Source organism: Mesoplodon densirostris, chromosome 1 (genome assembly GCF_025265405.1).
Source record: "Mesoplodon densirostris isolate mMesDen1 chromosome 1, mMesDen1 primary haplotype, whole genome shotgun sequence".
Lineage (NCBI taxonomy): Eukaryota > Metazoa > Chordata > Mammalia > Artiodactyla > Ziphiidae > Mesoplodon > Mesoplodon densirostris.
Window position 1 is genome coordinate 147,595,540 of NC_082661.1, and position 26,387 is coordinate 147,621,926.

General features: G+C 37.1%; 1 protein-coding gene across 7 annotated transcripts in view; it reads left to right on the top strand.

Moving 5' to 3' along the window:
- The window catches only part of FRYL (FRY like transcription coactivator), a 252,295-nt gene that overhangs the window by 104,724 nt on the left and 121,184 nt on the right, over positions 1-26,387 (top strand). For 6 of the 7 annotated variants that reach the window (XM_060110201.1, XM_060110192.1, XM_060110246.1 and 3 more), the window contains 4 exons: positions 5,564-5,763; positions 15,081-15,134; positions 18,159-18,298; positions 19,116-19,212. In XM_060110201.1, coding sequence (XP_059966184.1) covers positions 5,644-5,763; positions 15,081-15,134; positions 18,159-18,298; positions 19,116-19,212 — 411 coding nt within the window. In that variant the 5' untranslated portion in view covers positions 5,564-5,643. Of the gene's footprint in view, positions 1-579; positions 645-5,563; positions 5,764-15,080; positions 15,135-18,158; positions 18,299-19,115; positions 19,213-26,387 lie in introns of those variants that run through there. The other variant, XM_060110211.1, reaches the window with a different exon arrangement.

Consider the following 26,387-nt stretch of genomic DNA (forward strand, 5'->3'; position numbering starts at 1 on the left):
AAGTCACTCATCTTTTTATTGTCTTCATAGTTTTGCCTTTTCTAGAATGTCAAATAGTTGGAATCACACAGTATGTAGCCTTTTCAGATTGGCTTATTTTACTTAGTAATATGCATTTAAGTTTCTTCCAAGTCTTTTCATGGCTATATAATTCATTTTGTTTTAGCACTGAATAATACTCCATTGTCCGATGTACCACAGTTTGTTTATCCATTCACCTACTGAAGGACATCTTGGTTGGTTCTAAGTTTTGGCAATTATGAATAAAGCTGCTGAAAACATCCGTGTGCAGGTTTTTGTGTGTATATGTTTTCACCTCCTTTGGGGAAATACCAAAGAGCACAGTTGCTGTGTTGTGTGGTAAGAATATATTTAGTTTTGTAAGAAACCTTCAAACTGTCTTCCCTTTTACATTCTCACCAGTGGTGACTGAGAGTTCCTGTTGTTCCACATACTCACCAGCATTTTTTTTGTCATTGTTGTAGATTTTGATCATTGTAATAGTTGTGTAGTGGTGTTGACTGAAAAAAAAAACAAAAAGCACAACCTAAAAGTTGAGAATTGTGTTTTATTTGGCAGACTTGCTGAGGACTTCGACCTAGGAGGCAGCCTCTAAGATAGCTCTGAGGGACTGCTCCTAAGAGGTAAGGGAGGAGCTAGGAAACATAGGAGTTTTTGCAACAAAAAACCAGGTAGTTGGAACATCAAAAGGTTACTGTTAATTAAAAAAAAACCAGACATCTCATGTTGATGAATTTAGCACTTTCCTATGTGCTAAATTCATTAGCACATAGAAAGATGCAAGAGTCTGGGCTCATTGAAATCATTCCTTTGATATGCACCTTAACTATCTAGGGCCTGGATCCTGCTTTTCTCCATCCTGAATCCCCTCAGAGTGCATGTTGGGGGGACTGCAGTGGCTAATGGCTTGACGTTGGCAGCACCCTTTGTTTACTGATATGGCAGGTGACATTTTCCATCCACGGTGGTATCTCATTGTTGTCTTAATTTGCATTTCTCTGAAGACGTATGATGTGGAACATCTTTTCATATGCTTACTTGTCATCTGTATGTCTTCTTTGGTGAGGGGTCTATTCAGATGTTTTGCCCATTTTTTAATTGGATTGTTTATCTTCTAATTGCATTTTAAGAATTGTTATATATTTTGGATAACAGTTTACCGGATACGTGTTTTGCAAAGGTTTTCTCCCAGTCTGTGTCTTTTCATTCTCTTAACAGTATCTTTTGCAGAGCTGAATTTAGTAATTTTAATACAGCTCAGTTTATCAATTTTTCTTTCATGGGTTGTGATTTTAGTGTTGTATCTAATAAAGTCATAGCTAAACCCAAGAACTGTTAGATTTTCTCCTTATAGTCTGAGAATTTTATAGTTTTGCATTTTACATTTCGATCTATGATCTATGATCCATTTTGAGTTAGTTTTTGTAAAAGGTGTAGGCTTGCTTTTTAAACTAAGAATTTTGCTTTTGCCTTTTAAAATAAGAGATATTTTTGACTTTTGATCTTGTTCAAAGGCCATTTACCTTATACCTTTTCTTTCTTAGGTTGTCATCAACATGTTTACTACTAACCAATATAAGTAAATAATTATAAGTAAGCAATTGTGTGGTATTTTGTTACTTTTCTGTATTATATAAATCTCTTCGTAAATATGTGTATAATATGCATGTATATATAAGATTATGACCACAAAGTAGTAATTTTTTATCCCTAAAGACCTGTTTTGGGGGGTGAGGGTACTACAGGCAGCTTTCATAGACTCCACTGGGGTCTTTTTAAAACTACATCCACCCACCCCTACTCATTCTTATCTAAAACACCTCAGTCACTGAGTCACTGTGCATTTTGGGGGATGTTACTGTTTAGTGTTGTGCATAAGAATATAATGGAGCTAGAAAACACCGAGAACCGCTGCTGTAAAGTAATGAAACCAAACATGTATCAGCTTAGGGTTTTTGTGTCTCTTCTCCCTTGTCTGTTCTCCTTCACTGAAGTTCAATTTATCTTATAAAGGTATAGGAGTCTTATGAGCATGAAAAAGGTAATTTTTAAATGAAACATGCTAAGAACAGTGCTATATAGAGAGTTAGCTGTCTAAAAATACTGTATTTATGTTTTATTTGCACCTTATCTAAGAGAAAGAGTATACATGCTAGGCTAATTTTTATATTTTATCTAATTTTAAATGTTAAATATTCGGTCTTGCTTTATTCTTATTATTATCAGTTTTATAGATTTATATTCCAAGGATGTTTAATCTGACATTGGGTTTTTTTTTTTTTTTTTTTTTTTTTTTTTTTGCGGTATGCGGGCCTCTCACTGTTGTGGCCTCCCCCGTTGCGGAGCACAGGCTCCGGACGCGCAGGCTCCGGACGCGCAGGCTCAGCGGCCATGGCTCACGGGCCCAGCCGCTCCGCGGCATATGGGATCCTCCCAGACCGGGGCACGAACCCGTATCCCCTGCATCGGCAGGCGGACTCTCAACCACTTGCGCCACCAGGGAGGCCCTGACATTGGGTTTTTACAACTTGTAACTCAATGCCTGAATTGTGTTAAGAGTTACACTCTAACATTACGTCTTTATTCTCCTGTAGGCTTATATAAAATTTTCAAACAATTTTAATAGCATGTAGGGAAATAGGATTGTTTAACCTCATAAAATATTTAACTCAAGCAGTCTGGTGACATCAGGTTGATCTAGTTATGTGTAAACTAGCCTTCTTACCCTGCTTAGAGTGACCATCCCTTTTTCCTAACTATTAGCAGCAGAATATGAGAAAAATTCACATATCTTCACCAAAGCTGAACGTTATAGTGAAATACACAATTGGGGGAAACCACTTTGATAAATGAAAAGTATTATTTAATTTTTATTTATTTTTAAAATATTAGTGAGGTTAAATATTATTTTCATGGTTACTGGCTTCTTCTATTATATCTTTTGTAGCTTGTTTCTTCATGTCCTTTGTCCAGTTTTCAGTTTGGGGGTGTGGGTCTTTTTCTAACTGATTTCATTAGAGCTTTGTGGATGGAGGTTAAAGTGATTAACTCTTAATAAGTAATTTTCATTAAAATTTGATTTTTTAAAAATTGAAGTATTTTTATTTTGGAATAATGCACGTCTTTGGAAGATAAACCTTTATCTGGAAGATAAATACTAGTTTCCCTAAAACTTTTGGCTGTATTGGCAAATTTCTTGAAATATGCAATTATGATACATAGGAATATTTGTTTATGCTTAATTTATGTTTATGATTTTTTAGGAAGTAGAAGAGAGTAAGGGTGAGTTTTTGAGAGGTCATTTTAACTAAAGTTTTTTCTTTTTGAGGAAACTTTAAAGGTTACAATGTTATTAAGATTATACTTCATCAAAGTCTAGAATTCAAGTGCTAAAGTCTATCATAGCTTCTTGTTTAAAACGTTTATTGTAAAGTTAAAGCCAAAGAAACTTTGTAACTCTCTTATGATCTTATGAATCTTAATTAAAAGATATATTTTGTATCTACTACCATAAGTCAAAATCTTAAAAGTATTTCATCTTCATTTTTATTTCTAAAATGTAAATTAAAATTCTAGAAACTATCTGGGTAGGCTTTTTCACTATTTTATGATTCCCAAGAGTTATTCAACATGTGTGGATATAAAATATAGAATATTCTTAATGACTCAGAATAAATTTTTAAAATTTAAGATCTCCTTTCCCCACAATGACATTTGTTAACACATTCTCTCCTTTATAATACACAGTGTTGGATCATGAAACAGAGTAAACAAACAAGTCATTGTTTAAAATAAATAGTGTGCACTGTGTTCAAAGGACTGTGAATTTTTGTTTTGAATTGTTATATAATTTTAGTTCTAGAATACATTACATATTATATTTTAACTTTATGTGATACAAAGATATTTATTTTAGATGCAATATTAACAGTTTATAACATTCTTTAGATTATTATTATTATTTATTATTTTTTTTTCTTTTTGCGGTATGCGGGCCTCTCACTGTTGTGGCCTCTCCCGTTGCGGAGCACAGGCTCCGGATGCGCAGGCCCAGCGGCCATGGCTCACGGGCCCAGCCGCTCCGCGGCATATGGGATCCTCCCAGACCGGGGCACGAACCCGTATCCCCTGCATCGGCAGGCGGACTCTCAACCACTGCGCCACCAGGGAGGCCCTAGATTATTATTTTAAATATTAAGCCATCATGTATGACTAATTTCTAATCTTAACCTTGGAGGAAAATATTCTATTCTATAAAAAATAAGTAAGTAAACAAAGATAATGAATAGGACATGAAAGTAAGCCATTCTTTGGTATTGGGAAGTTCAGTCTTTTTTTTTCCCCCTGGCTGCACCGCACAGCTTGTGGGGTCTTAGATCCCCGACCAGGGATTGAACCCGAACCCTCAGGTGTGAAAGCGTGGAGTCCTAACCACCAGACTGCCAGGGAACTCCTGGAAGTTCAGTTTTTCAAAAATATTTATTTTTCTTAAATTTTCAAATTATTTTTTCTGAAGTGACTGCCATAACCTGACTTCATATTGCTTTCTAGAATTTTCTTTGGGTGTTATCACAGTCACCTTTAGATATATTGACACATACTATGTTTGGTAGAGTAGGGTATTTTTTTTTTTTTTTTAGTTGACAGAACAATTCCTTATAAGTTGGGAGTGTATTTATTTAGATTAAATTTATTGTCCTGTGGTTATATACACACATACACGTAAGCAGAAATTCAGTGTTTGAAAAATTGTGTTCTGCTTCCTGTTTCAAGGAGGGAGTTATTTATAGGGCGGCATATTGAAAGGGTAGTATCTAGAGATAAGCTTGAGGGAGAGAAGTACATTCTTGCAGGTTCTCCGTGAATATTCCAGGCCAAAGGGATGTCACAAGCTGAGGTTAGAGAATGGGAGGGTCTATATTATGCAACAGCCTGGAAGATCGAGGTGACTGGATAAACTGTAGATAAAAGCCAGGTAGACTGCCCAGGCAGTCAAGAGAACAGAACAGGTGAAGATAAACAGCAAGCAGTGGTGTGTGCTCTTTTTGTGCCACACTTGATGCAAAGCACTCTTTGCCAGGCACAGTTGATATCATCTCTATCTCTCCTTTGAATGATACAAAGAAAAGTCCTATGAGTCATGTTTTATTTCCTTCATTGCACATAACTTTGTTTAGAATTCATTTGTTCATTCAATACATATTTATTGTATACCTAGAATATATACCAGGCATTGTTCTAGGCTCTTGGGATTCATCAGTGAACAAAAAAGACAGAAGAGGTCTTTGTTCTTATAGCATTTACAACTGTAGGGTAGGGAGAAAAATAGTACATAGTAAACGTAATATATAACTAAATTTTAGTTACATTGGGCAGTATGTTAGAAGGTGACAAGTGTAATAGACAAAAATAGAGTCTGGTAATACAGATTGGTAGATCTTGATGGGGTTTAGGGGGAGGATACACATTAAATAGGGTGGTTTTGGTTGGCCTAATTGAGTTGATTATTAAAGTAGAGTTCTTTTGTTTCTTTTATTTTTAGCTTCAGCACAAGTCAGCAAAGTGAATAAGTACTGCACTTCTTCCAACTTTCATTCCACTTTGGGGAAAAAGAATATCATCATGTCAAGCATTACAATTGACCCAGATGTCAAGCCTGGTGAATATGTCATCAAGAGCCTCTTTGCAGAATTTGCTGTTCAAGCTGAAAAGAAAATTGAAGTTGTAATGGCTGAACCCTTGGTGAGTAGAGCTGACCTATAAATCCAATATTTTCTTGACTTGCATTAACCATTATATTACAAATTTTCCAAAGAAAATAATATACTTGAAAAAATATTAAAGGAAGCCAATCTGAAAAGGGTACATACTGTATAATTCCAACTATATGACATTCTAGAAAAGGCAAAGCTGTGGAGACAGTAAAAGATCAGTGGTTGCCAGGGATTGGGCAGGGGTAGGGGTGGGATGAATAGGCAGACACAGGATTTTTAGGGCAATGAATAGATTCTGTATGATATTATAATGGTGGATACATGTCATTATACATTTGTCCAAACCCACAGAATATACAACACCCGTTGTGAACTGTAGTGCAATCTATAGACTTTGGATGATTAGGCTGTGTCAGTGTAGGTTCATCTATTGTAACAAATGTACCCCTGTGGCACAGAATGTTGATAATGGCGGGGGCTATGCCTGTAAGGGCACAGGGGAATATGGGAAGTCTATCCTTCCACTCAGTTTCGCTGTGAACCTAAAACTGCTCTCAAAAATAAAGTCTTAAAAAAAAATTAAGGGATAGGCCAGTAGTAAAGTGATGATCTAAAAAGCTGTAATGACTCTAGAACCCACTTTGATAAGTTACTACAGGTCACCAAAGAACAAAAATGGATTTCACCAATGGGAATTGTTGAGACAGATGAAACATAAGAGAAAACCTAAAACTTTCTGTGAGTTAATGATGTGACAGTAGCCAGACTTATAATGAACACGTAAACAGCTTTGAACTTACAGTACACGAGGATACTTAAAGAATGTGAGGAGCTCTGTGTGAGTCGAGCTTATGGTGACGAAGAAGGAAGAAAAAGACCAAAAACAAATGTCTGGGTTGGATTCTAATGAATTATGGTGGCTATTATGATAGATAATGCAGTGGTTGGGCAGTAAGAGGGAGAACAGATGAAAGGCAAAGACTGTTTAGTTATTGTATATAATTCAGGCTGGAATGAAAAGAGCCTTGGAACTAGGGCATTAACAGTGGAGAAGTGGTTGCAGAAAAAAGTGAGATAAACAACAGAAGCAGAATCAGTAGAACTTGACACATAATTAAATAGGAGTAGGTGTTTGGAGTGAGAGTGAAGGGTTAAAGATTTTTTGAAGTGTTAGAAAAGATGGTAGTGTATTTACTTAGGTAAAGAAAACAGGAATATTATTGGGGTAGTAAAGGTGATTAAGATAATTTTTCCTTTGTGTATGTTAAGCTTGAGCTACTAGCGATCTAAACCATGTGGAACTATTTGATTGGTAGCTGGAGATTCCTTTGGGGAACTCAAAAGAAATATAGATTTTGGCATCATCTACATGAGGGTGATAATTAAAGCTAAAAGAGCACATGATAATATCAAGGGAAGAGAGTATAGAATAACATTATTATTGTCAAATAATATAGAGAGGCAGAGCACAGTGAACACTGAGGAAGAGTGTATTGGACTTGGAAATTAAACAGCCTGAGAGCAGTTTTAGCAGGATGATATAACTTTAGGAAGCAACTCTTTGGGTTTGAACGGAATGGATATGTGATGTATCAAGATCACTCTGGTAGGTTCGAAGTACGGTGATGATAACGAAGATGGAGGTAGAGGATGTAATAGCTACAATTTATTTATTCCTTACACAACTGGATTAGCGATAGGGCTTCACTGTCACTTTGAGACTCAGAGGGTTGGTTACTTGTCTGAAGTCCAAAGCCAATAAGCAGCAGAGTGAAGACTGCTGTCCTTCCTCAGAAGGAAGGGAGGAAAGGAACAGAAAAGAGAATAATGATGACCTAAGAAAGAAGGGAAGTTGAGGAAGTATTATAGGTTCTTAATTTTCTTAGTGAAGTAGGACTTAACATTACTCATAATATGATGGTATGTGTGTGGGTACATGCATGCCTCGAGTTTCTTTCTGATCATTAAATAGAGGAAACTACTCTGAAGAAAGCATCTATGAAATAATGTATTTGAGGTTTAATAAATAATAATAAGTAAAAGATCAATAACCAAAATGTATATTTTAAAGCTGTTCATCTCACTATATTCAATTTAAATCATTCCACGATTACTTTCTGCATATCAAATTAATGTTTTTATACCAATGTATATATATTTTACAGCATGTATATAATATAAAAGTGTTTTAGAAATTGGGATTACAAGAGTCTATAGATATGAATTAGTGATTATAAGGCTTGATTAGAAATGTACTTTATAAAATGTTATTTTCTTCATCTATGGTCTATGAATTACATGATAGATCGCTACACTAGCCTACTTAAATAATGTACAGTCAGAAAGGGAACCACTTTTTTTTTTTTTTTTGCGGTACGCGGGCCTCTCACTGTTGTAGCCTCTCCCGTTGTGGAGCACAGGCTCCGGACGCGCAGGCTCAGTGGCCATGGCTCACGGGCCCAGCTGCTCTGCGGCATGTGGGATCTTCCCGGACCGGGGCACGAACCTGCGTCCCCTGCATCGGCAGGCGGACTCTCAACCACTGCGCCACCAGGGAAGCCCGGGAACCACTTTTTAAAAAATACAGTAAAAAAAGTTTATGGAGCGTGGTGACTATAGTTGATAATACTATATTGTATAACTGAAATTTGCCAAGAAAGTAGAACTTAAGTGTTCTCACCAAAAAAAAAAAAAAAGAAAAGAAAAAGAAAAAAGTGAATATGTGAGGTGCTGGATGTTTTAATTAACTTGAAGTTGGGAATCCTTTCACAGTATATATGTATATATCGCATTGTATACTTTAAATATATTACACCTTTATTTATTACTTATATCTCAATAAGCCTGAAAAAATGTTTATTAAAATTTTTAAACTTAGATAAAAGTAGAGATTATAGTATAATGAACCCTCAGCAATCAGCTGGTTTCAGCAATTTGCAACTTACACAGCACATTTTTAAAACTTTTACCTATTTTATAAATTTTTGTTTTTTTGTGGTACACGGGCCTCTCACTGTTGTGGCCTCTCCCGTTGCGGAGCACAGGCTCCGGACGCACAGGCCGAGCGGCCACGGCTCACAGGCCCAGCCGCTCCGCGGCATGTGGGATCCTCCCGCACCGGGGCACGAACCCGTATCCCCTGCATTGGCCGGTGGACTCCCAACCACTGCGCCATCAGGGAAACCCTATAAAAATTTTTAAACAGCACCATGTGCTATGGTCCTAAGAGCTCTGAAATATTTTATATTCTTAAAGGAATTTTAATTTTGAAATGTGAAAGTCTTCAGAGTAAAATAGTTAAAAGAAAATACGAGTGAAATTACCTAATTTGAATGAGTCTATAATATGGTGATTTTACATCTTTCTCCTTCCTTTTTCTCCCAATGCCGTTGTTACTGTCCTAGCTCAGGGCCAGGTTCTGTCATATTAGGCCATTGCATTAGCCTTCTAAGCAGTCAAGAAGTGGTCCATCTCCTTTCCATTTTCCTTGTTCTCACCAGACTTTTCCTCATCTAAAATACAAATATTATTGCCTTTCTGCTTTAGAAATCTTGCTTCCTTTTCATTGCTATGGATTAAATTCAAGTTCTTGGTGAGTCATTTCAGCCTCTTCACAGTCTCATTACAGTTTGTGTAATGTCTCATGATTCTCCCATCCTGATGTGTGCTGTGACACTTAAAAGTATCCTCTAGGGCTTCCCTGGTGGCGCAGTGGTTGGGAGTCCGCCTGCCGATGCAGGGGACGCGGGTTTGTGCCCCGGTGCGGGAGGATCCCACATGCCGCGGAGCGGCTGGGCCCGTGAGCCATGGCCGCTGAGCTTGCGCGTCTGGAGCCTGTGCTCCACAACGGGAGAGGCCATAACAGTGAGAGGCCTGTGTACCGCAAAAAAAAAAAAAAAAAAGTATCCTCTATATATTCTGTTGTTCTGATGTATTTTTTATTTTTCTCTCAATCTAAAATGCTTTTTTGTTCAAAGTGTCATTTTATTTTTATGTCGTTTATTTATTTATTTTTGGCTGCATTGGGTCCTCGTTGCTGCACGCGGGCTTTCTCTAGGTGTGGTGAGCGGGGGCTACTCTTCTTTGTGGTGCGCGGGCTTCTCATTGCAGTGGCTTCTCTTGTTGCGGAGCAAGGGCTGTAGGTGCATGGGCTTCAGTAGTTGTGGCCCGTGGGTTCTAGAGCACAGGCTCAGTAATCGTGGCACACGGGCTTAGTTGCTCCGTGGCATGTGGGATCTTCCCGGACCACATCCCGAACCTGTGACTCCTGCATTGGCAGGCAGATTCTTAACCACTGCGCCACCAGGGAAGTCTTAAAATGCTTTTAATTCCTCTGTTTTTAAACCTCTATTCATTCTTCCAACTTCCCACATGTTCCCTCTAACATAGTGATCCTTCCCCAAACTAAATGAATCTTTGTTTTACCATAATAATTTGTTCATACTCCTCGATTCTGACATTGTCATATTATGGTTAATTGCTGACATGTTTATCTTTTCTGATGTGAGCTACTTGATACCAGGAACCAGGTCTCTCTTTCCTCTGTACCTGCAGCACTGCCCTTGGTGGTAGGTGCTTAGTAAAAGTAAAAAGCCCTTGGTGGTAGGTGCTTAGTTTGTATTTTAAATTGAATGTAGCCTTAAGAACATTGCTGTGGCCTGTGCCCTTTTACTTCTAACAAAGCATAGTATCCTTTTTTTTTTTTTTTTCAGTACGCGGGCCTCTCACTGTTGTGGCCTCTCCCACTGCGGAGCACAGGCTCCAGACACGCAGGCTCAGTGGCCGTGGCTTACGGGCCCAGCCGCTCCACGGCATGTGGGATCCTCCCGGACCGGGGCACGAACCCGTGTCCCCTGCATCAGCAGGTGGACTCTCAACCACTGCGCCATCAGGGAAGCCCCAAAGCATAGTATCCTTGTGTTAGCCAGAGCTTCTGATAGTTCTTTCAGAATAGTCTGATGTTGACTATATTTTATTCATTCATTTACCAGTTAATTTCAGAAACATCTGCTGTGTAATTTAAAATGAGATTATTAAGTTTTGGTGAGTAGTGGTGAGGATTCCATTAGAAAATAGGTGTTTCCACCCCATCATCACACTTAAGAGAGAAGAGGCATCCCTGCTTACTCCTCCTGACACACCAGGAAAACCCCCAGTGTTGTAGACGACAGCAGCCAAGGACAAACACTGGCTGAGAAAATCCCCATCATATTTTACAGATTTTACCCGCCTCACTCCTATATACCAGCATAATTTCTTCTTGTCTGAATCAGATCTGTGCCAGCTTTGTTTCATTTATGTCCAAGTCTGAGTAGATGGTGTATCGTCTACCCAGCCTCAAGATTAGATAATGAAAATACATTTAATCTAACATTATCACAAGGTTTTTATTATAGCTTCAAATGCGTTTATTGTGATCTCATTTATATTGAAATTTATTTGTACCCTTTCCAGTAATAAACAGCCATTCAAGATGAGTCTCTTGCGTTCTTGAATGAAACTTCCATGGAGCCTCTTTAAAGAAAACAGCATCCACGAGTTGTTACATAAAAGGAGGCTAGCATTTCTCATGGTCAGATGGACAGTAGGTTACATGAAAACTTAGAAGCACAAATGTGAATGGCTTTTGCTAAAAGAATTTAATCAATCACTAAAATGAGAGAACTGGCCTTTTCATTCTTACATTAGAAGCCACAATAAAAGGAGGTTAAGTAAGGCAAAAGATTAGAAGATTAGCTGAGCTTGACTTTAGCCACAATTTCATTTTTATCTTAGAAGGAAGATTCAAGAAGGAAAGGCAACCATTGATTAAAATTGCAGCTTGCAAACTATGCAATCAGATACCTTAGGTAGGTTTCTTTCTTCCTAAAAGGAGGTAGATCAATCATGGGTAATGATCCAGACACATCCAAGCTTATCTGTTACTGTTTTAGATTGCCAGCAACCAGAAAAGAAGAGAGGAAAAAGGGTTTTAACCAGTCACCTGCTGATTTAGACTGTATGTATTTGGTTTAGACCCAGCATTTTTACAACTCTGCACTGTCCACTGTTTTTTTTTGATAATATTAAATATGTATTTTAAAGAGTTTCTGATCTCTTATTTCCTCCAAACTTATTTTTCTGTTAGTTTCCCCTTCTCCTCACATGCTTTTTATAACATATTATATGTTATTTATTATGATTGAGGCACTAAACAGCTGATTGGAAGCTCTGTGTACATGGAGGGGCCTTTTTGACTGTGGTCTTTACTGTGTAATCATCTGAACCATCAATGTCAGATCTTTTGTTGGAAGCTAGTCAGAGTCCCTTGGAGGAGTCCTTCAGTAGCCCAAATGGGAGGGTTTAGACTTGGCTGCTAGCATTCTGGGGATGTAGAGGCAGAAGATAACTGGGGGTTTTGATATTTAGTATATACCTTTTTACTTAAGTTCCCTGTCTTCAGTGTGGTACCTCGTCTTCAACTGTAGTATCCTCCAGTCGACATCTCTGTTTTGCCCTTTCGTAAGAAGGGCAGTTCCTCTGTGGGTAGGTTGGAGGGACAGCCAACCTGCTAAGTAGAGTGGGTGAAGGGAATGGGAGGGAGGGTTTCCTAAACTATCGTTCAACCAGTCCTCTTATTTTTAACTTCACCTTCACCCACACTTTCATAGTACTGAAATTCTCCAGTTCCTGAGCCTTTGGGGAGTTCCAAGGTACTGACTGGATTATCTTTCCTTCACTCTGCATGGCAAGCTTACTCACTTCCCTCTGATTGTGACTTAAATGTCATCTTCTCAGTGGTCATTCTAAAATCTTCACCTCCATTGCAACTTCCTATCCTATGAAGTCTGTCTAAGATAATATATATTTTCTTTGCTCTGTCATTAGACTTTTAGCTCTACAAGGACAGGGATTGTTTAGGAGAGATTGCCATCTTTAGTTGCAAATTATTGAAATATTTCAGTATCATTGTTATGCTGCAAAAATCTTTTCAGTAAATTCTTTTGCTTTCCCTGGAAGCTACATGTTGCTGTTGGTACTCTATACATAGATACTAAAGGATCAAATTAGAGTATAAAGGATTGTGCACCTTAGATTCATTATTGATCTATTAATATTATTATAAAATAATAACATTATAAAAAGTGGAAATAGTTTTAAAGGTTATGTAATAAAAATAATGACCCTTCCTTCCATTCTGGATCAAGATAATCACTGTCCATAGTTTTTAGTATACCATCTTTCATGTCTATTATTTATCAATCTCTGTAGCACCCTCCATCTTTATTTTTTTTAAAAAAAAAACACAAATGGGAGTTTTTATATGTATATTTTTTCTGTCCCTATTTTTTTTTTTTTTTTTTTTCTGTATGCGGGCCTCTCCCGCCGCGGAGCACAGGTTCCAGACACGCAGGCTCAGCGGCCATCACTCACGGGCCTAGCCGCTCCACGGCATGTGGGATCCTCCCAGTCCGGGGCACGAACCCGTGTCCCCTGCATTGGCAGGTAGACTCCCAACCACTGCGCCACCAGGGAAGACCCTCTGTCCCTATTTTTATTTTAACAATGTAAATGAGAGATTGTTCTATTATCAGCCCATATATATTTGTCTCTTTCTCTCTAATGTTGAATATTATTTCAATAAAAGAAAGTACTATAATTTTTTTTTTTTTTACCAGTGTCTATGGATAAGCTGTTTGGGACTTACCCCAACTTGAGGCTACTGTGAAAAAAATACTACAGTAAACATTCTGGTACATAAGTCTTTGCATTCGTCTATATGTGAATATAGAGAATAATTTATATTCTTTTTAGTTGTTGTGGCAATGGGTTGCATGTACTATAAACATGTTTTAAATAGTTATCCTTTCAAAATCTCACATTGAAAGTACATCTGCTTGACAACGATTAGGCCATCCTCAACCATACTGTAATCAAACCGAGACGTTAATACAAAGTCCTTGATTAGTAATTTATACAGCATTTAGTGCAGTCCACTTATTTCATATTTTTGTACTGATGGTAACATGAGTGTTCTTTTGCATTTAAACATCATTTCTGAGTTATGGAAAAAATAACTCATCCTCACTTTTTGATTTAGGGAAAGCTCTGTGAGGATGTCAGATCTTCAGAAATCTTTGAGAAAGCATGAGTTGTTGAGAAGTGAAAAGTGTGAGGTATAAGAAAACAGTGTAAGTGTTTCTGAGAAGGTTATTGCTCTCTTTTAATCTGCTTGGCCATACTTTATTATATAAACATCCTATGTGAGTAATAAACTACTTAGATCAACACTCCTCAAAATACTACTGAAGACCTTTAAATTTAATATTACAGTGACAAGAGGGATCAAGTGAGGGGGATCAAATAAGTCAAGTAAGTTGGTAAGAAACAGCTTATTATCTCTCCTACACCACCCCCAGCCCAGGTTTTAAATACACAATTCACATTAGGATAGCTCAGTAATTTTCAAACTTTTAGATACTTTTAAAAACAATGTTCTATTGGACTTGCTATGAGACTTACTGTTTTACTTAAATTTTAGAGCTAGTTAATTGGGCATATATATTATTGGACGGGATCCTCATCATGTTGCATGTTTGTAGTGTATAATAGTTGCTTTTAGAAATTGATGACTTGCCTGCAAGATAATTACCAAAGTGTGCTTAGCATATAAGGGCTCAAGTGCCAAGGACATGCCAAAAACCTTTCCCTATTAAGAAAGTCAAGCGCTATGGAATTCAGGTATTTTACTGACCCCAATTAAATTAGTTAGAAATGTGGTTCTCTGATAGTTAGATTAGGAATTTTTAAATTTCAGTGGCAGATACATTTGTGAGTTTATTTTCATGAAGTTATAGCAATAAATGAGAGAAGGAAATTGGGGCTCTTGGATAGATAAGCTTCAGAATATACATATTTCTAAATTCCAGTTTTTTTCATGGAAAAATGGCATTTGTTTTCCTATGATATATATTTCAGTAAATATATTTATTGAATAAAAATTCAATTAAAAAAAGCATAAAGTAGAAAGTTTAGAAAATCATCCTAAAACATCTCAAGAAAAGAATCAGTCATAATATATGTGAACATAATTTGAGACATCTCTTATGTTCATTAAGTTAGGTAACTATACGTGGGGTAAGCAGCAAGGCAAGTAGGTAGAAAGGCTGACACAAGGGGTCGTGCTAGGTATGCTATTCTAAGTTAAACTAATAATATTAAATTTTGTTTGTATTAGCAGATTAGAACCTTTCCTTGAAACAATCTAATTACAAATAAAACAAAACCATCTCACGAATCTCAACTGTTTATTATCAGTAAGATTTCTAATATTTTGCATATATACTTTTTTTTTTTCAATTGTAGGAGAAGCCATTATCTAGATCTCTTCAGAGGGGTGAAGATCTTCAGTTTGACCAGGTATGCTAATGTGGGGGGAATATTTTTTCCTGAAAGGAAAATGTTTATCCTAACAGTCTGATCCAAATACATCCAATATTAAGAAATTTATTCATTTTGTTTAGTGGTCCTGTATGTTTTTATACACTAGATTCAGTCTGGAACTGGTAGTCTGTTTTTTAACAGAACAAATAGAATGAGTCATGAACTGTGAACTTCATAGTTCATAGAATGAGCTGTGAACTTTATTGATTTCTGTTCATTAAGCATTTTAAAACTTTGCTTTTCATTGGTACCCTCTTTACTATGCCCTTTGAAAACTTCTTAAAAGATTTCCAGTCATATCCCTCAATCTTTCCTTGTATACAATTTTTTACATAATAATATTTGACCTTTTAACATTTATTTTTTCCTGTTGAGGGTATCAGAACCTTTATACTGAAACATCCAGCCTGGTTCTCTCCCATTCCACCCCATTTTGAAGGCGGAGCCAGAGACAAGGACTTGGTTCTGGAAAGAGATTCCAAGGAGGAGACTTGAGAGATTGAGGCAGGGAAGAGGAAGAACTGATAGAGATTCACTGCTCTGGGCACTGGGGGTTCATTCCATTCTGAGAATCATACAGAATGTCACCCAGTTTTGTCTTTCTGAAGAATGGAGAGCTAGAGCATTTATCTGCAGCCCCCATCTCCAGCAGTTGAGGGTTGCCCTAAGAGGCATTAACTACTTGTATCCGTGCTTGTGCAAAGGCCAAGTGGACTGTCTGTGTCAAAAAGCCAACGAAGCTTAAAAAGGAAGATATACAATGGCCAACCCTCCCCCTCCAAAAAACCCCTGCAAATCCAAAAACCTTTTTATATAATATCAATATCTAAAATTTAGTGGTAATCCTCTAATGTCATTTCTTTCCTCTTCCTGATATTGAATGTTAGATCAAGTGTTATTTTTGTCATAATTATGTTTGCTCAAGACTTATTTCATTATATGTTGATTGTCTGCAAAACCCAATAACCCAGATCAGCTTTCTGTTGCCATCTAGTATTCCTGAGCTACTCTTCTCATAATTATGTATCTAGGAAATCGAAGTTAATGTTCATATTAGTCTGCTTGATTAGATAAAGATGACTGGTTAGGATTACTTGGTGGAGGCTTACCAAAATGCTGTTTCTGGATCCCACTCCAGTTCTGCTGACTCCGAATCACCAAGAGCAGTGCTCTGGCACGTGTATTTTGCAACAGCTCCCTAGGTGATTCTGAAGCACACACTTAGTAAATAGCGCCACTGGTCTAAGAAGAAACGGTAAATAAGAAGGCTAGTTTTCTGTTACAGTAATAATAAGATCACCTCATATAACCCTTTTAAAATCTTAATGCCATTACAAAAGGTACTAATTGTTACTAGTTATTAATTAATTATTAATGTATTGTTAATATATTATTTTAAAGGTATTTAGATTATTCACATCTTGAATCCATTTTACTAATGATGAATGAACAATCAATATGAAATCTTATTAAACAACATTTTAAGGAAAACTTCCATTTCTTTTTTTATGTAAATGATTAATAAAACTATATATTATGCTCCATACCTTGATTTTTTTCCACAATAAAAAGCTATGAGTGGAGTAATCTGCTTTAATATGTATTTACAGTAGCAGATGGTGTTTTGTTGTTCCTTCTTTAGGTATTAAAAGGGATTCCTTTGAGTGGTATTGTTCATTGTTAATGAAATATAAATTTTCAAAAGTGGTTGAATAAAATTAGAATCTTGTTTTTACTTTAATGCCCTATATTAGAAACTATTCACCTGTCATGTTATGGTAATTTATAAATAAAAGCATGATTAAAGGAAGGCAGAGATCATGAAAAAGAAAAATATCATACATAATCAAACTGTTTCATTCTTTTTATATGAAAAATATAAAATATTAGGAAAAATAAATGTTTAATTCCTAGAGGTATCAATTTATCTTTATTAACTGATACTTCCTACAGTCGTGGACCTGAACGAGACCTTGAGTATTCCTGCAACCCGTAGTTTTTTAGTTAAGCAAAACAAAGTGAAGCATGTTTTACTGTATGCTAATTCTAAAATACGAATTTTACGAGCAATGGGTTGAATCAGATACAGAGTCTTTTGTGAAGAGAGAATGTTTTTTCTCTGGATCCTCAAGATGAAGAGTGACCTTAGGGATGACTAATGGTAGCTGATGTACCTCTTACCACCACTACAGGCAAGTTGGGTTCATTCATGAAATGAATCTGATAACTCACCTACAATTCAGATAGTTTAAGGGATGCCTCAAATTGAGTTGCAGGTGTCCATCCCACTTCACTTATCTTTCTGCTGTTCATTTATATATTCTAAGCTTTAAAAGCATGCATATACCACATTTCTAATATGTTTATTTGTATCATAAATTAATTGTGTAATTATAATTCCCTGTTCGGTGTTATAGCAGCACAGAATAAAGTGGAGCTTTTCCCACAGTTCTAACATGGTGTAGTCTTCTCTGTTTCTGCATCTCTTCATCCCTTCTAGTGGCAACATTTTAGAACATTTCATTCACATGAGCAGAGAGGAACTGGCCTGGGGGGGTGGGGAGGAAGTAGTTGTGGTTGTTTCATGTTCTCTGTTATACAGTTCACCCAGAGGTGTCATGTGTGTAATCAGGGATGTTACTGATGGTCAAGTTTTTACACATGTGAGTAGCATATGGAGACAGGAAAAAGGTGGAAAGTCTCTGAATGGATTTGGATAAATGTTAATAGCCGGTGAAACTTAGCTCACTTTACTTTATTACTTGGCTAAACCCCTAGCCCTTATTTTATTTTATTTTTTAAAATATTTACATGTAAGTGGCATTTTATGTATTTATTTTTTTCCCTTTTATTTTAAAACACATTTATTGCTTTGGAGTTACTGCGTTTAGTGTATTTTTATTCTAGAAATGTTACTCATTTCTAAGTGATTGCTAGTAGCCTGAGGAGCATGGCACTTTGATGTTGTATTTTACTTCTGGTACCGTCTTGTATTTTCAGTTGATAAGCTCTATGAGCTCAGTAGCAGAGCACTGTCTCCCTTCCTTACTTCGCACCTTGTTTGACTGGTACAGACGCCAGAATGGAGCTGAAGATGAGTCTTATGAGTATAGGCCTCGGTCTAGCACAAAATCTAAGGGGTAAGTGGCTCATTTTCTACTGTGTGACCTGGGCTCAAAACACTTCCAATGAAGCGGGTAATAGTGTTATCAACTGACGATTGTTATTGTTTGGTTACTTTTGTTATGAAGTGGTAACAAGGGGAAAAGATAGTCCATACTTAAACTGTAAATCAAGGAAAGATATCCGTTAAAGTAGGTGCTGCCCTACAGGAGTGATCACTGGGACTAGTGATGCAAAACGGAATTTCTGTAGTTCAGTGAGGAGCCTTAACAGTCATAGAAGAAGTTAAGAAAATATTCAAAGGAAGTCCTGTTCACGTGGTTTGTGAAGGGAAACAGTTGTTGCGATACAGGAAGACAGCCAAAACCCTAAATTCTTATACCATGAGACTCTTCTTGGTGTTAAATCCTCGAACTTGTCTTCAAATTTCCCAGGGAGATCATGGCTTTAAGTAAAACATCTACTTGTGTTCAGGTGATGGCCCATGGTTTAGAATTGTACTTCAGTAGATGCCACTTGTGATTTTTCAACTTAGATTTGTGAAAAAATGACCTGGCACTGTATTTTCGTGTTTTTCTTCCTCTTACTAATTCTAGATTAGGTTTAATTTCTGATAGATGTAACAGTGGGATGTGCATATAAGTTCCTAATGTACAAAAAGAGAAAGAACATAAGAACATGTAATACATACATTGGGTTATCATAAAAACTTGTAACGATTGCTGTGGGACACCATGTGTATTAGGAACTCAATAAATAACATGAAGTACTAACCAAGAGCTATTTGAGAACTTACAGTTTTAATGCAGTCCTAATTTGGGATTCTTGTTTCAGGGATGAACAGCAACGTGAAAGAGATTATCTTCTTGAAAGAAGAGACTTAGCAGTAGATTTCATTTTTTGTTTAGTTTTAGTTGAAGTTCTAAAGCAGGTAAGCTCTTTTGTTTCTGCAGAGTCTGTATTTCTTATTTTTTGCTAATTTTGCCTTCATGTTTCAGTTACCTTATTTAGGATGTTATGTCTAAACTTCTGGTTCACAAAAACAAAATTCCTATAATTTAATTATACTTCTGTCAATTGCCTGAGGCTTCCGTGTCCTGTACCTATCACTCCCCATTTTTCTACCTTCGTTTACCATCCAAGACATGAAATCATGTTAGCAAAATGGAGCTGAATAAAAAGTATGTAGGGCTTCCCTGGTGGCGCAGTGGTTGAGAGTCCGCCTGCTGATGCATGGGACACGGGTTCGTGCCCCAGTCCGGGAAGATCCCGCATGCCACGGAGCGGCTGGGCCCGTGAGCCATGGCTGCTGAGCCTGCGTGTCCGGAGCCTGTGCTCTGCAATGGGAGAGGCCACAACAGTGAGAGGCCCGCATACTGCAAAAAAAAAAAAAAAAAAAAGTATGTAAAATCTGAGCTTTTAGCAGCAACTGTAGTCCGCCTGTCATTCACCTACTTCAATCCCTTTTTACCTCCACTTTCACAGAAATTCTCTGTGTAGCCTTCAAGCCTTCATTTCAACATGTAATAATTGTGCAGTGATAGTTGAGGAACAGGGGTGATTTGACTTGAGTAAGACTGAGTTGTCAAGTGCAAATGGTTTTCAGACAATCGAGAAGACCTCAGGATAATGAATTGTTTATGTTTATTCATTCAGTGAATATTAGAATGCCTACTGTTGGGTGGCATTGTTCTAGGTACTGCACTCCTGAGCTCAACATCTGAATGGCATAGATAGTAAAGATATAAATAGGTAAGTAGTGTCAGATATCATGTTATATATTTTTACTATTCACAGTCAGTACAAGTATATGTATAAATACCTGTACTGATTTGAGGGACTTCCCTGGTGGTCCAGTGGGTGGGACTCCACGCTCCCAGTGCAGGCAGCCTGGGTTCGATCCCTGGTTGGGGAACTAGATTCCGTATGCATGCCACAACTAGGAGTTCCCATTGCCACAACTAAGAGCCTGCATGCCACAACTAAAAGATCCCGCCTACCGCAGCTAAGACCTGGTACAGCCAAAATAAATGAATAAATGCATATTAAAAAGAAAATACCTGTACTGATATGAAAATGTTTTTGTAGTTTGTAGTCTTTAAAAAGTTATATACATCATTCAAAGATGTTCCATATATTTCCTGTCATGCACACTGTAGTGTTTTGAAAAAAAGTCAGGCCGCCTAAAAGAAAGAAAACCATATTTTGCACAGCACATGGCATGTTTGGACAGGGAGTTTTGTTTCTGTTGTGTAAAATGGAATAGAATATATAATACAGCAGGAAACAGCAAATGTTAAGATATAAAAGTTAATTGATTTGATAGTCTTTTTTAACATAGCTAATATAAAAATATTTGAATTATGTAATCATTTATACTTTGCCTTTGTTTTTACAATATATGTGAAAAGACACTGAATTCTGAAATCTGAAAATAAAAATAATTTTTTGGCTTTGTTTTGTTTAAAAATAATTTTGAATACGTGACATAGATAAATGCATTAATCAAAGATAAAAACAATTTAATTTGTACCTTCCATAAAGGTTTTTTTTAGTAGAGGTGGAAAAGAATTTTCCTCTTAAAGTTGTGCTTTCTGAAAGCCAGATTTGCTTTCTGTGATCTCTTAGTTTAGCTGGGATCATAAGATGCTAAGGCTGAGGTCAGTAGAGATATAGGGGGAGCTGAGGACCAGAAACACTGTACCATGAACGGACTTGGACTAGGCCTCATTGTGGTTGATCCCTGGCATTTCTGTGTGCTAAATGTAGGTCTGTGAGTGGTTTGGTAATCAGCATTTGCACTTCTTTACTTAGTTAAATCATAGAGGTATTTCTTCTTCCTGCAAAAGAAATTGCAAACTCCGTGCACTGACATTCAGGCCCTATTGTGCCTTTTCTCCTTTGTTTCCCATGATTTTCTTCTACTTAGCAGTGTCTCTCTTCTCAGCTAAAAGTTGCTCTTAATTGCACTGACTTCAGAACTTCAGTGCACAGACGACCCCTTGGAGGTTTTTCTTTTTCCTCTTCCCCTTCCTCCTCTCTTGTCCTTTCCCCTGCCCCATTGTCCTTGTCTTCATCCTCCTCTTCCTTTAAAAAAATAATAGTCCAGGGACTTCCCTGGCACTCCAGTGGTTAAGACTTCTTCTTCCAATGCAGGGGGTGTGGGTTTGATCCCTGGTAGGGGAGCTAAGATCCCACATGCCTTGGGGCCAAAAAACCAAAACATAAAACAGAAGCAGGGCTTCCCTGGTGGCGCAGTGGTTGAGGGTCTGCCTGCCAATGCAGGGCACACGGGTTTGTGCCCCCGTCTGGGAAGATCCCACATGCCGCGGAGCGGCTGGACCTGTGAGCCATGGCCGCTGAGCCTGCGCGTCCAGAGCCTGTGCTCCGCAACCAGAGAGGCCACAAGAGTGGGAGGCCCGCGTACCGCAAAAAAAAAAAAAACAGAAGCAATATTGTAACAAATTCAACAATGACTTAAAAAAAAATCCCATGTAGGTTTTCTCTTTCCTAGTAAAAGGCAAGTCTTTTTAGCTTCTGCAAAACTAATTAAACTATAGAAAGTGAAGTAAAGATCAATAGAACTTTCTGAAATACCATGACAAACGAACCCAATTTTTTCCCGTATTAAAATGGTGTAGGGTTTAATAGCTCCGGAGAGTAATCAATGTAGCATATGTGGAATTTAATAGGACTTTTACTTTTGTCCCACATAATATACATGTATTAAAATGTGATTTAGTTTTAGTTTGATGAGATGGACAGCCCCAGGCGTATTGAAATATCAATACATGGTTGGATCAATCTTGAGGAGTATATATTACTTGTGGGTTAGTTCTTGACCTCATATATTATAAATTATTTGTTTCTTGAATAATTTGTCATGTCTTTATCTGACATTATTATGTCTCATCATCACATATTTAGATCTCTTCAAAATGCACAAAGAACTCTGTATCCCTTGTACCAGCTGGTCATTACAATAAACTGGGAGATAACCACGGCAAGTGTTTTTATTCCAGCTGTGTCATTTACTTGCCGTGTAACTTGGGCAAGTTATTACCCACTAATTCTTTCCTTCTCTGTAAAAGAGTGGTGAGAATTAAATACGATAATGCCCGGCACGTAGAAAGTGTCCAATAAATGCTATCTGTTTTTTTCATCTTATATATCAATGTTCTTAGTTGCAGTGACTTGCTGAAGATTAGAAAGCTAGTTCTCTCTTTATTTTTTTATTTTATTTTATTTTTTTAATAGATTTATTTTTGGCTGTGTTGGGTCTTTGTTGCTGCACATGGGCTTTCTCTAGTTGTGGTGAGCGGGGGCTCCTCTTCATTGCGGTGCACATGCTTCTTATTGCGGTGGCTTCTCTTGTTGCAGAGCATGGGCTCTAGGTGCACAGGCTCCAGTAGTTGTGGCACGTGGGCTCAGTAGTTATGGCTCGCGGGCTCTAGAGCGCAGGCTCAGTAGTTGTGGCTCATGGGCTTAGTTGCTCCACGGCATGTGGGATCTTCCTGGATGAGGGCTCGAACCCGTGTCCCCTGCATTGGCAGGCAGATTCTTAACCACTGCGCCACCAGGGAAGCCCCTAGTTCTCTTTGTAAATAACATTTTTCTGATTCGTAAAAATCAGTGATACAAAATTAGGTGAAATGGCCAGCATCTTATAAAATTAAAGTTTAATTCATAACAAATTAGACAAAGGATTGAGTTTATATAAATGTGATGAAATGAGTGTGATTCACCATGGAAACAAAATTAATTCAAGATGATAAAGGACTAATTTTATTTTTTCAAGAAAGTCAGAAGAATAATTTGGGTGTCATGGCCAACTACAAATATTAGCATATTAGTACCAGAGGCTTTAGAATCCATGGTAAAAGCACTATAGCATTTAGTATCTTTAAGCAATTTTCTTTTTATATTGAATTTTAGCCATACATTTATTCGTTGAAACAAACAAGATTGGGAAACCAGGCTTATGAGCCACTTCAGGCTTTTGGCTTAGTTTTATGGGTGCTTATTGTGAAGTATCAGAAGGAGGAGTAGATCCTTAGTATTTTCAGGTTTGACATTAGCATTTTATTTATTTATTTATTTATTTATTTTTGAATTTTATTTAGTTTTTTATACCACAGGTTCTTATTAGTCATCCATTTTATACACATCAGTGTATTCATGTCAATCCCAATCTTCCAATTTATCACATGACATTAGCATTTTAGATGTTGGTGAGCAGCCCTGAAGGTTATGGGGTTATTTGTGATTTTGCTGAGTCATGAGTTTTTCCACTGTCCTTTGCACTGAGGGCTGGTCATTTACATAATGAGCGCACCTTGCTGACTCCCCATTGTCCATGTCTTAACCTGGTTTTGTGGTTTTCTACTTTCATGATGTGCTAAAAGCATTAGATTTGGGGAAGTAGTGGTGGGAATAGCTTTGGAATAAAACTTGGGTATTCTTTAGAGTCTACTAGATATATCCTTCTTGAATGTTCAAATAGAATTAGATCTGCTTCCAAAATCATGCAAATGGCAAGATCTAAAAAATTCTTGATGCTATAGATGGGGATACTACTCCATGAAAGTAGAACGTTTTCTCTATAAACTGAACTGGGATTCTTTCCCACCCCAGCCCCCATTTTTGGAGGTTCAGCTTGGGAATTTTTTTATTATTGTAAATAAGGGGAGAAGTAGGAATTTCAAGAACATCTGAGCATCCTGATAGTGTTCATTCTTAAAATTTTTAGAGGTTGTGTTTTTTCTTCCAAAAATTAAAGATGAGATCATACTTCTTCTCTCACTTCTGTTTCTGTCTCTTTCCTAGCTATAATATGATAAAACTGAAAGTTTTCTTTCCTCATTTGTTCCATTTATTAAATGCATTTTCATATATCAGAAACTGGGCACACAGTATTTTCTAGAGAAGTATGCACTGACTTCTAAACTTCAGTCCCCTCATCTGTAAAACAGGGGACAAATACTACTGTATAAGGTTGCTATAAGTGTTATAAATAATGTATATAAAATGCCTAAGTAATACCTGGCACACAGACATGTGAAAAGTGTTGGTGGTGGCATTATTAATAACTAATATTAATAAGGTAGTAATAAAGAGCACACAACATAGCTAAGTAGTGTCCCTAGCTGTCATTGTTAGACTTCTGGCATAACTGGAGCAAATAAAGACTACTTAGGAGAAAGTATAGGTGTAAGTTAACTTGTGTTTCATATCTCTGGCCTAGAGCACACCAAACATCCCTGTATAGAAGTCAGTATGGTAAAACCACAACACAGCACAGTAAATGGGGCCCAAAAAATTGTCACGTAAAATGCAGTGTCGCATTATTGCAAGGCCACTGAAGTGTCTGGGGCCACCCTGCGTGATTAGTGCTGTGAATTCTGGAGTAAGTTCTGGAAGTCGGGCTGCTGGATCCAGATACAGCATATTCCCGACTAAAGTTTGGTATCGCCTAGTGGTAGATATCTACTTTGTTTTAACTGTCAATGGGATAATCATAGGGCTTACTGGGACTTATTGGACAACAGCAATGACTTCAGTAACCTTTTTCTTACCTTGGGGCCTATTTTGTTTGGCCCAATCCAGGGAAGATGAAGCTAGGAAAATACATCTGCCTCCCCACTTCCTAATGGGCTCTGGGTTCCCTACCAGGCCTTGTCCTCAATATCTCCATCCTATATTCTAGTTCCGTCATCTGCCCTACATTCCTAGGAAGTAAGAATTTTGTCCTAGTCCCTTTTAGAGAAGGGTGGAAAAGCTGAGAGACCAAGAATCTCCAATTGTAATGTACCCAGCTTTGCATTCTCTCAGGGCTGGTAATTATGGGGTTCTAATTTATTACCTACATTTTTTACTGGTAAAGAAGTAGAAACTTCCTCCAGGTTACATAACTAGTGAAAAGAGAAGCTTGGCTTTTCTTCATTAGAATGATAAAAAGTGTAGAAAGACCTTTTGGTCTAATGAAGAAAATGTTTTTATATGTTATATAATGATTTGATTATAGTTCACCTATAACAGTTTTTTTTGGAACTTGAAAAGATGACTATAAATTGAATAGGGAAGAACAGTAGCCAAGCTATCTCTGAAGAAAAATAAGGGAGGACTTGTGGTGCCAGACATGAGAACTTATTAGTAAGCACTAATAATTAGGACAGCATGATTTTAGTGTAGACGTGTATAAATTGATAGAATAGAGAGCTCATAAACAGACCCACACATATAAAGAACTAGAATCTATATCAATGACGTCTTGGATAATCTTTGACCCATCAGTTCTTCCTTTTGGACGCTTTCCCATGGATCTATACAAGTAAATAATGTTAAGTGCACAAGATGTTTGTTGTATAACATTATATATATTGAATATTGAAAATCTGGAATGAAATGTTCCTTAATAGGGAGCTCATTAAATAAATTATAATATATATATACTGAGTATTACATGGCTGCTAAATAATGTAAGGAGGAGCTAAGTACTGATGGGGAAAGATGCATCAGTCCTTTAAGTAAAAAATAAGCTGTGTGGATGAGTGTGTGTAGGAAAAAGCCTGGCAGTAGATATATACCAGTAGTGATTATATATGGGGGAAGGGGCAGGGATTTTACTTTCTGGTTTAAAGGTTTTGATGTGTTGTCCATATTAGGAACTGGCATGTAATTTTTAAAGAACTAAACAAAACAAACATAGCAAATTTCTAATAAAACCATAAATAATTTTAAATTGTTGGGAAAGTTGGAGTCCCTTTTGGATACTATTATGATAGAAAATCAGACTATATGAAGTCTGGCTCAATCAAAGTTTACTTTCCCATAGGTGTTGCAGAGAGTCACCCATGAGTGTGTTTTTAACTTTCGGACAGTGACAGTTGTAGTAACAACAATGACAGTTTTTTCATCTGCATAGTCTATAGTTTAAAGATTAGCGATTATAAAGCTAAATGTTCATGAATTTAGAGCTTGTTAAAGTAGATGTTCAACTAAGTTCTTAGAGAAAAATAATAGCATTCTTAGAAAAGGGGAAGATTGACAGATTAATAGTAGATCATAGCATGAAAACTAAAATTGATTATTGATTTGGTTAGTTGA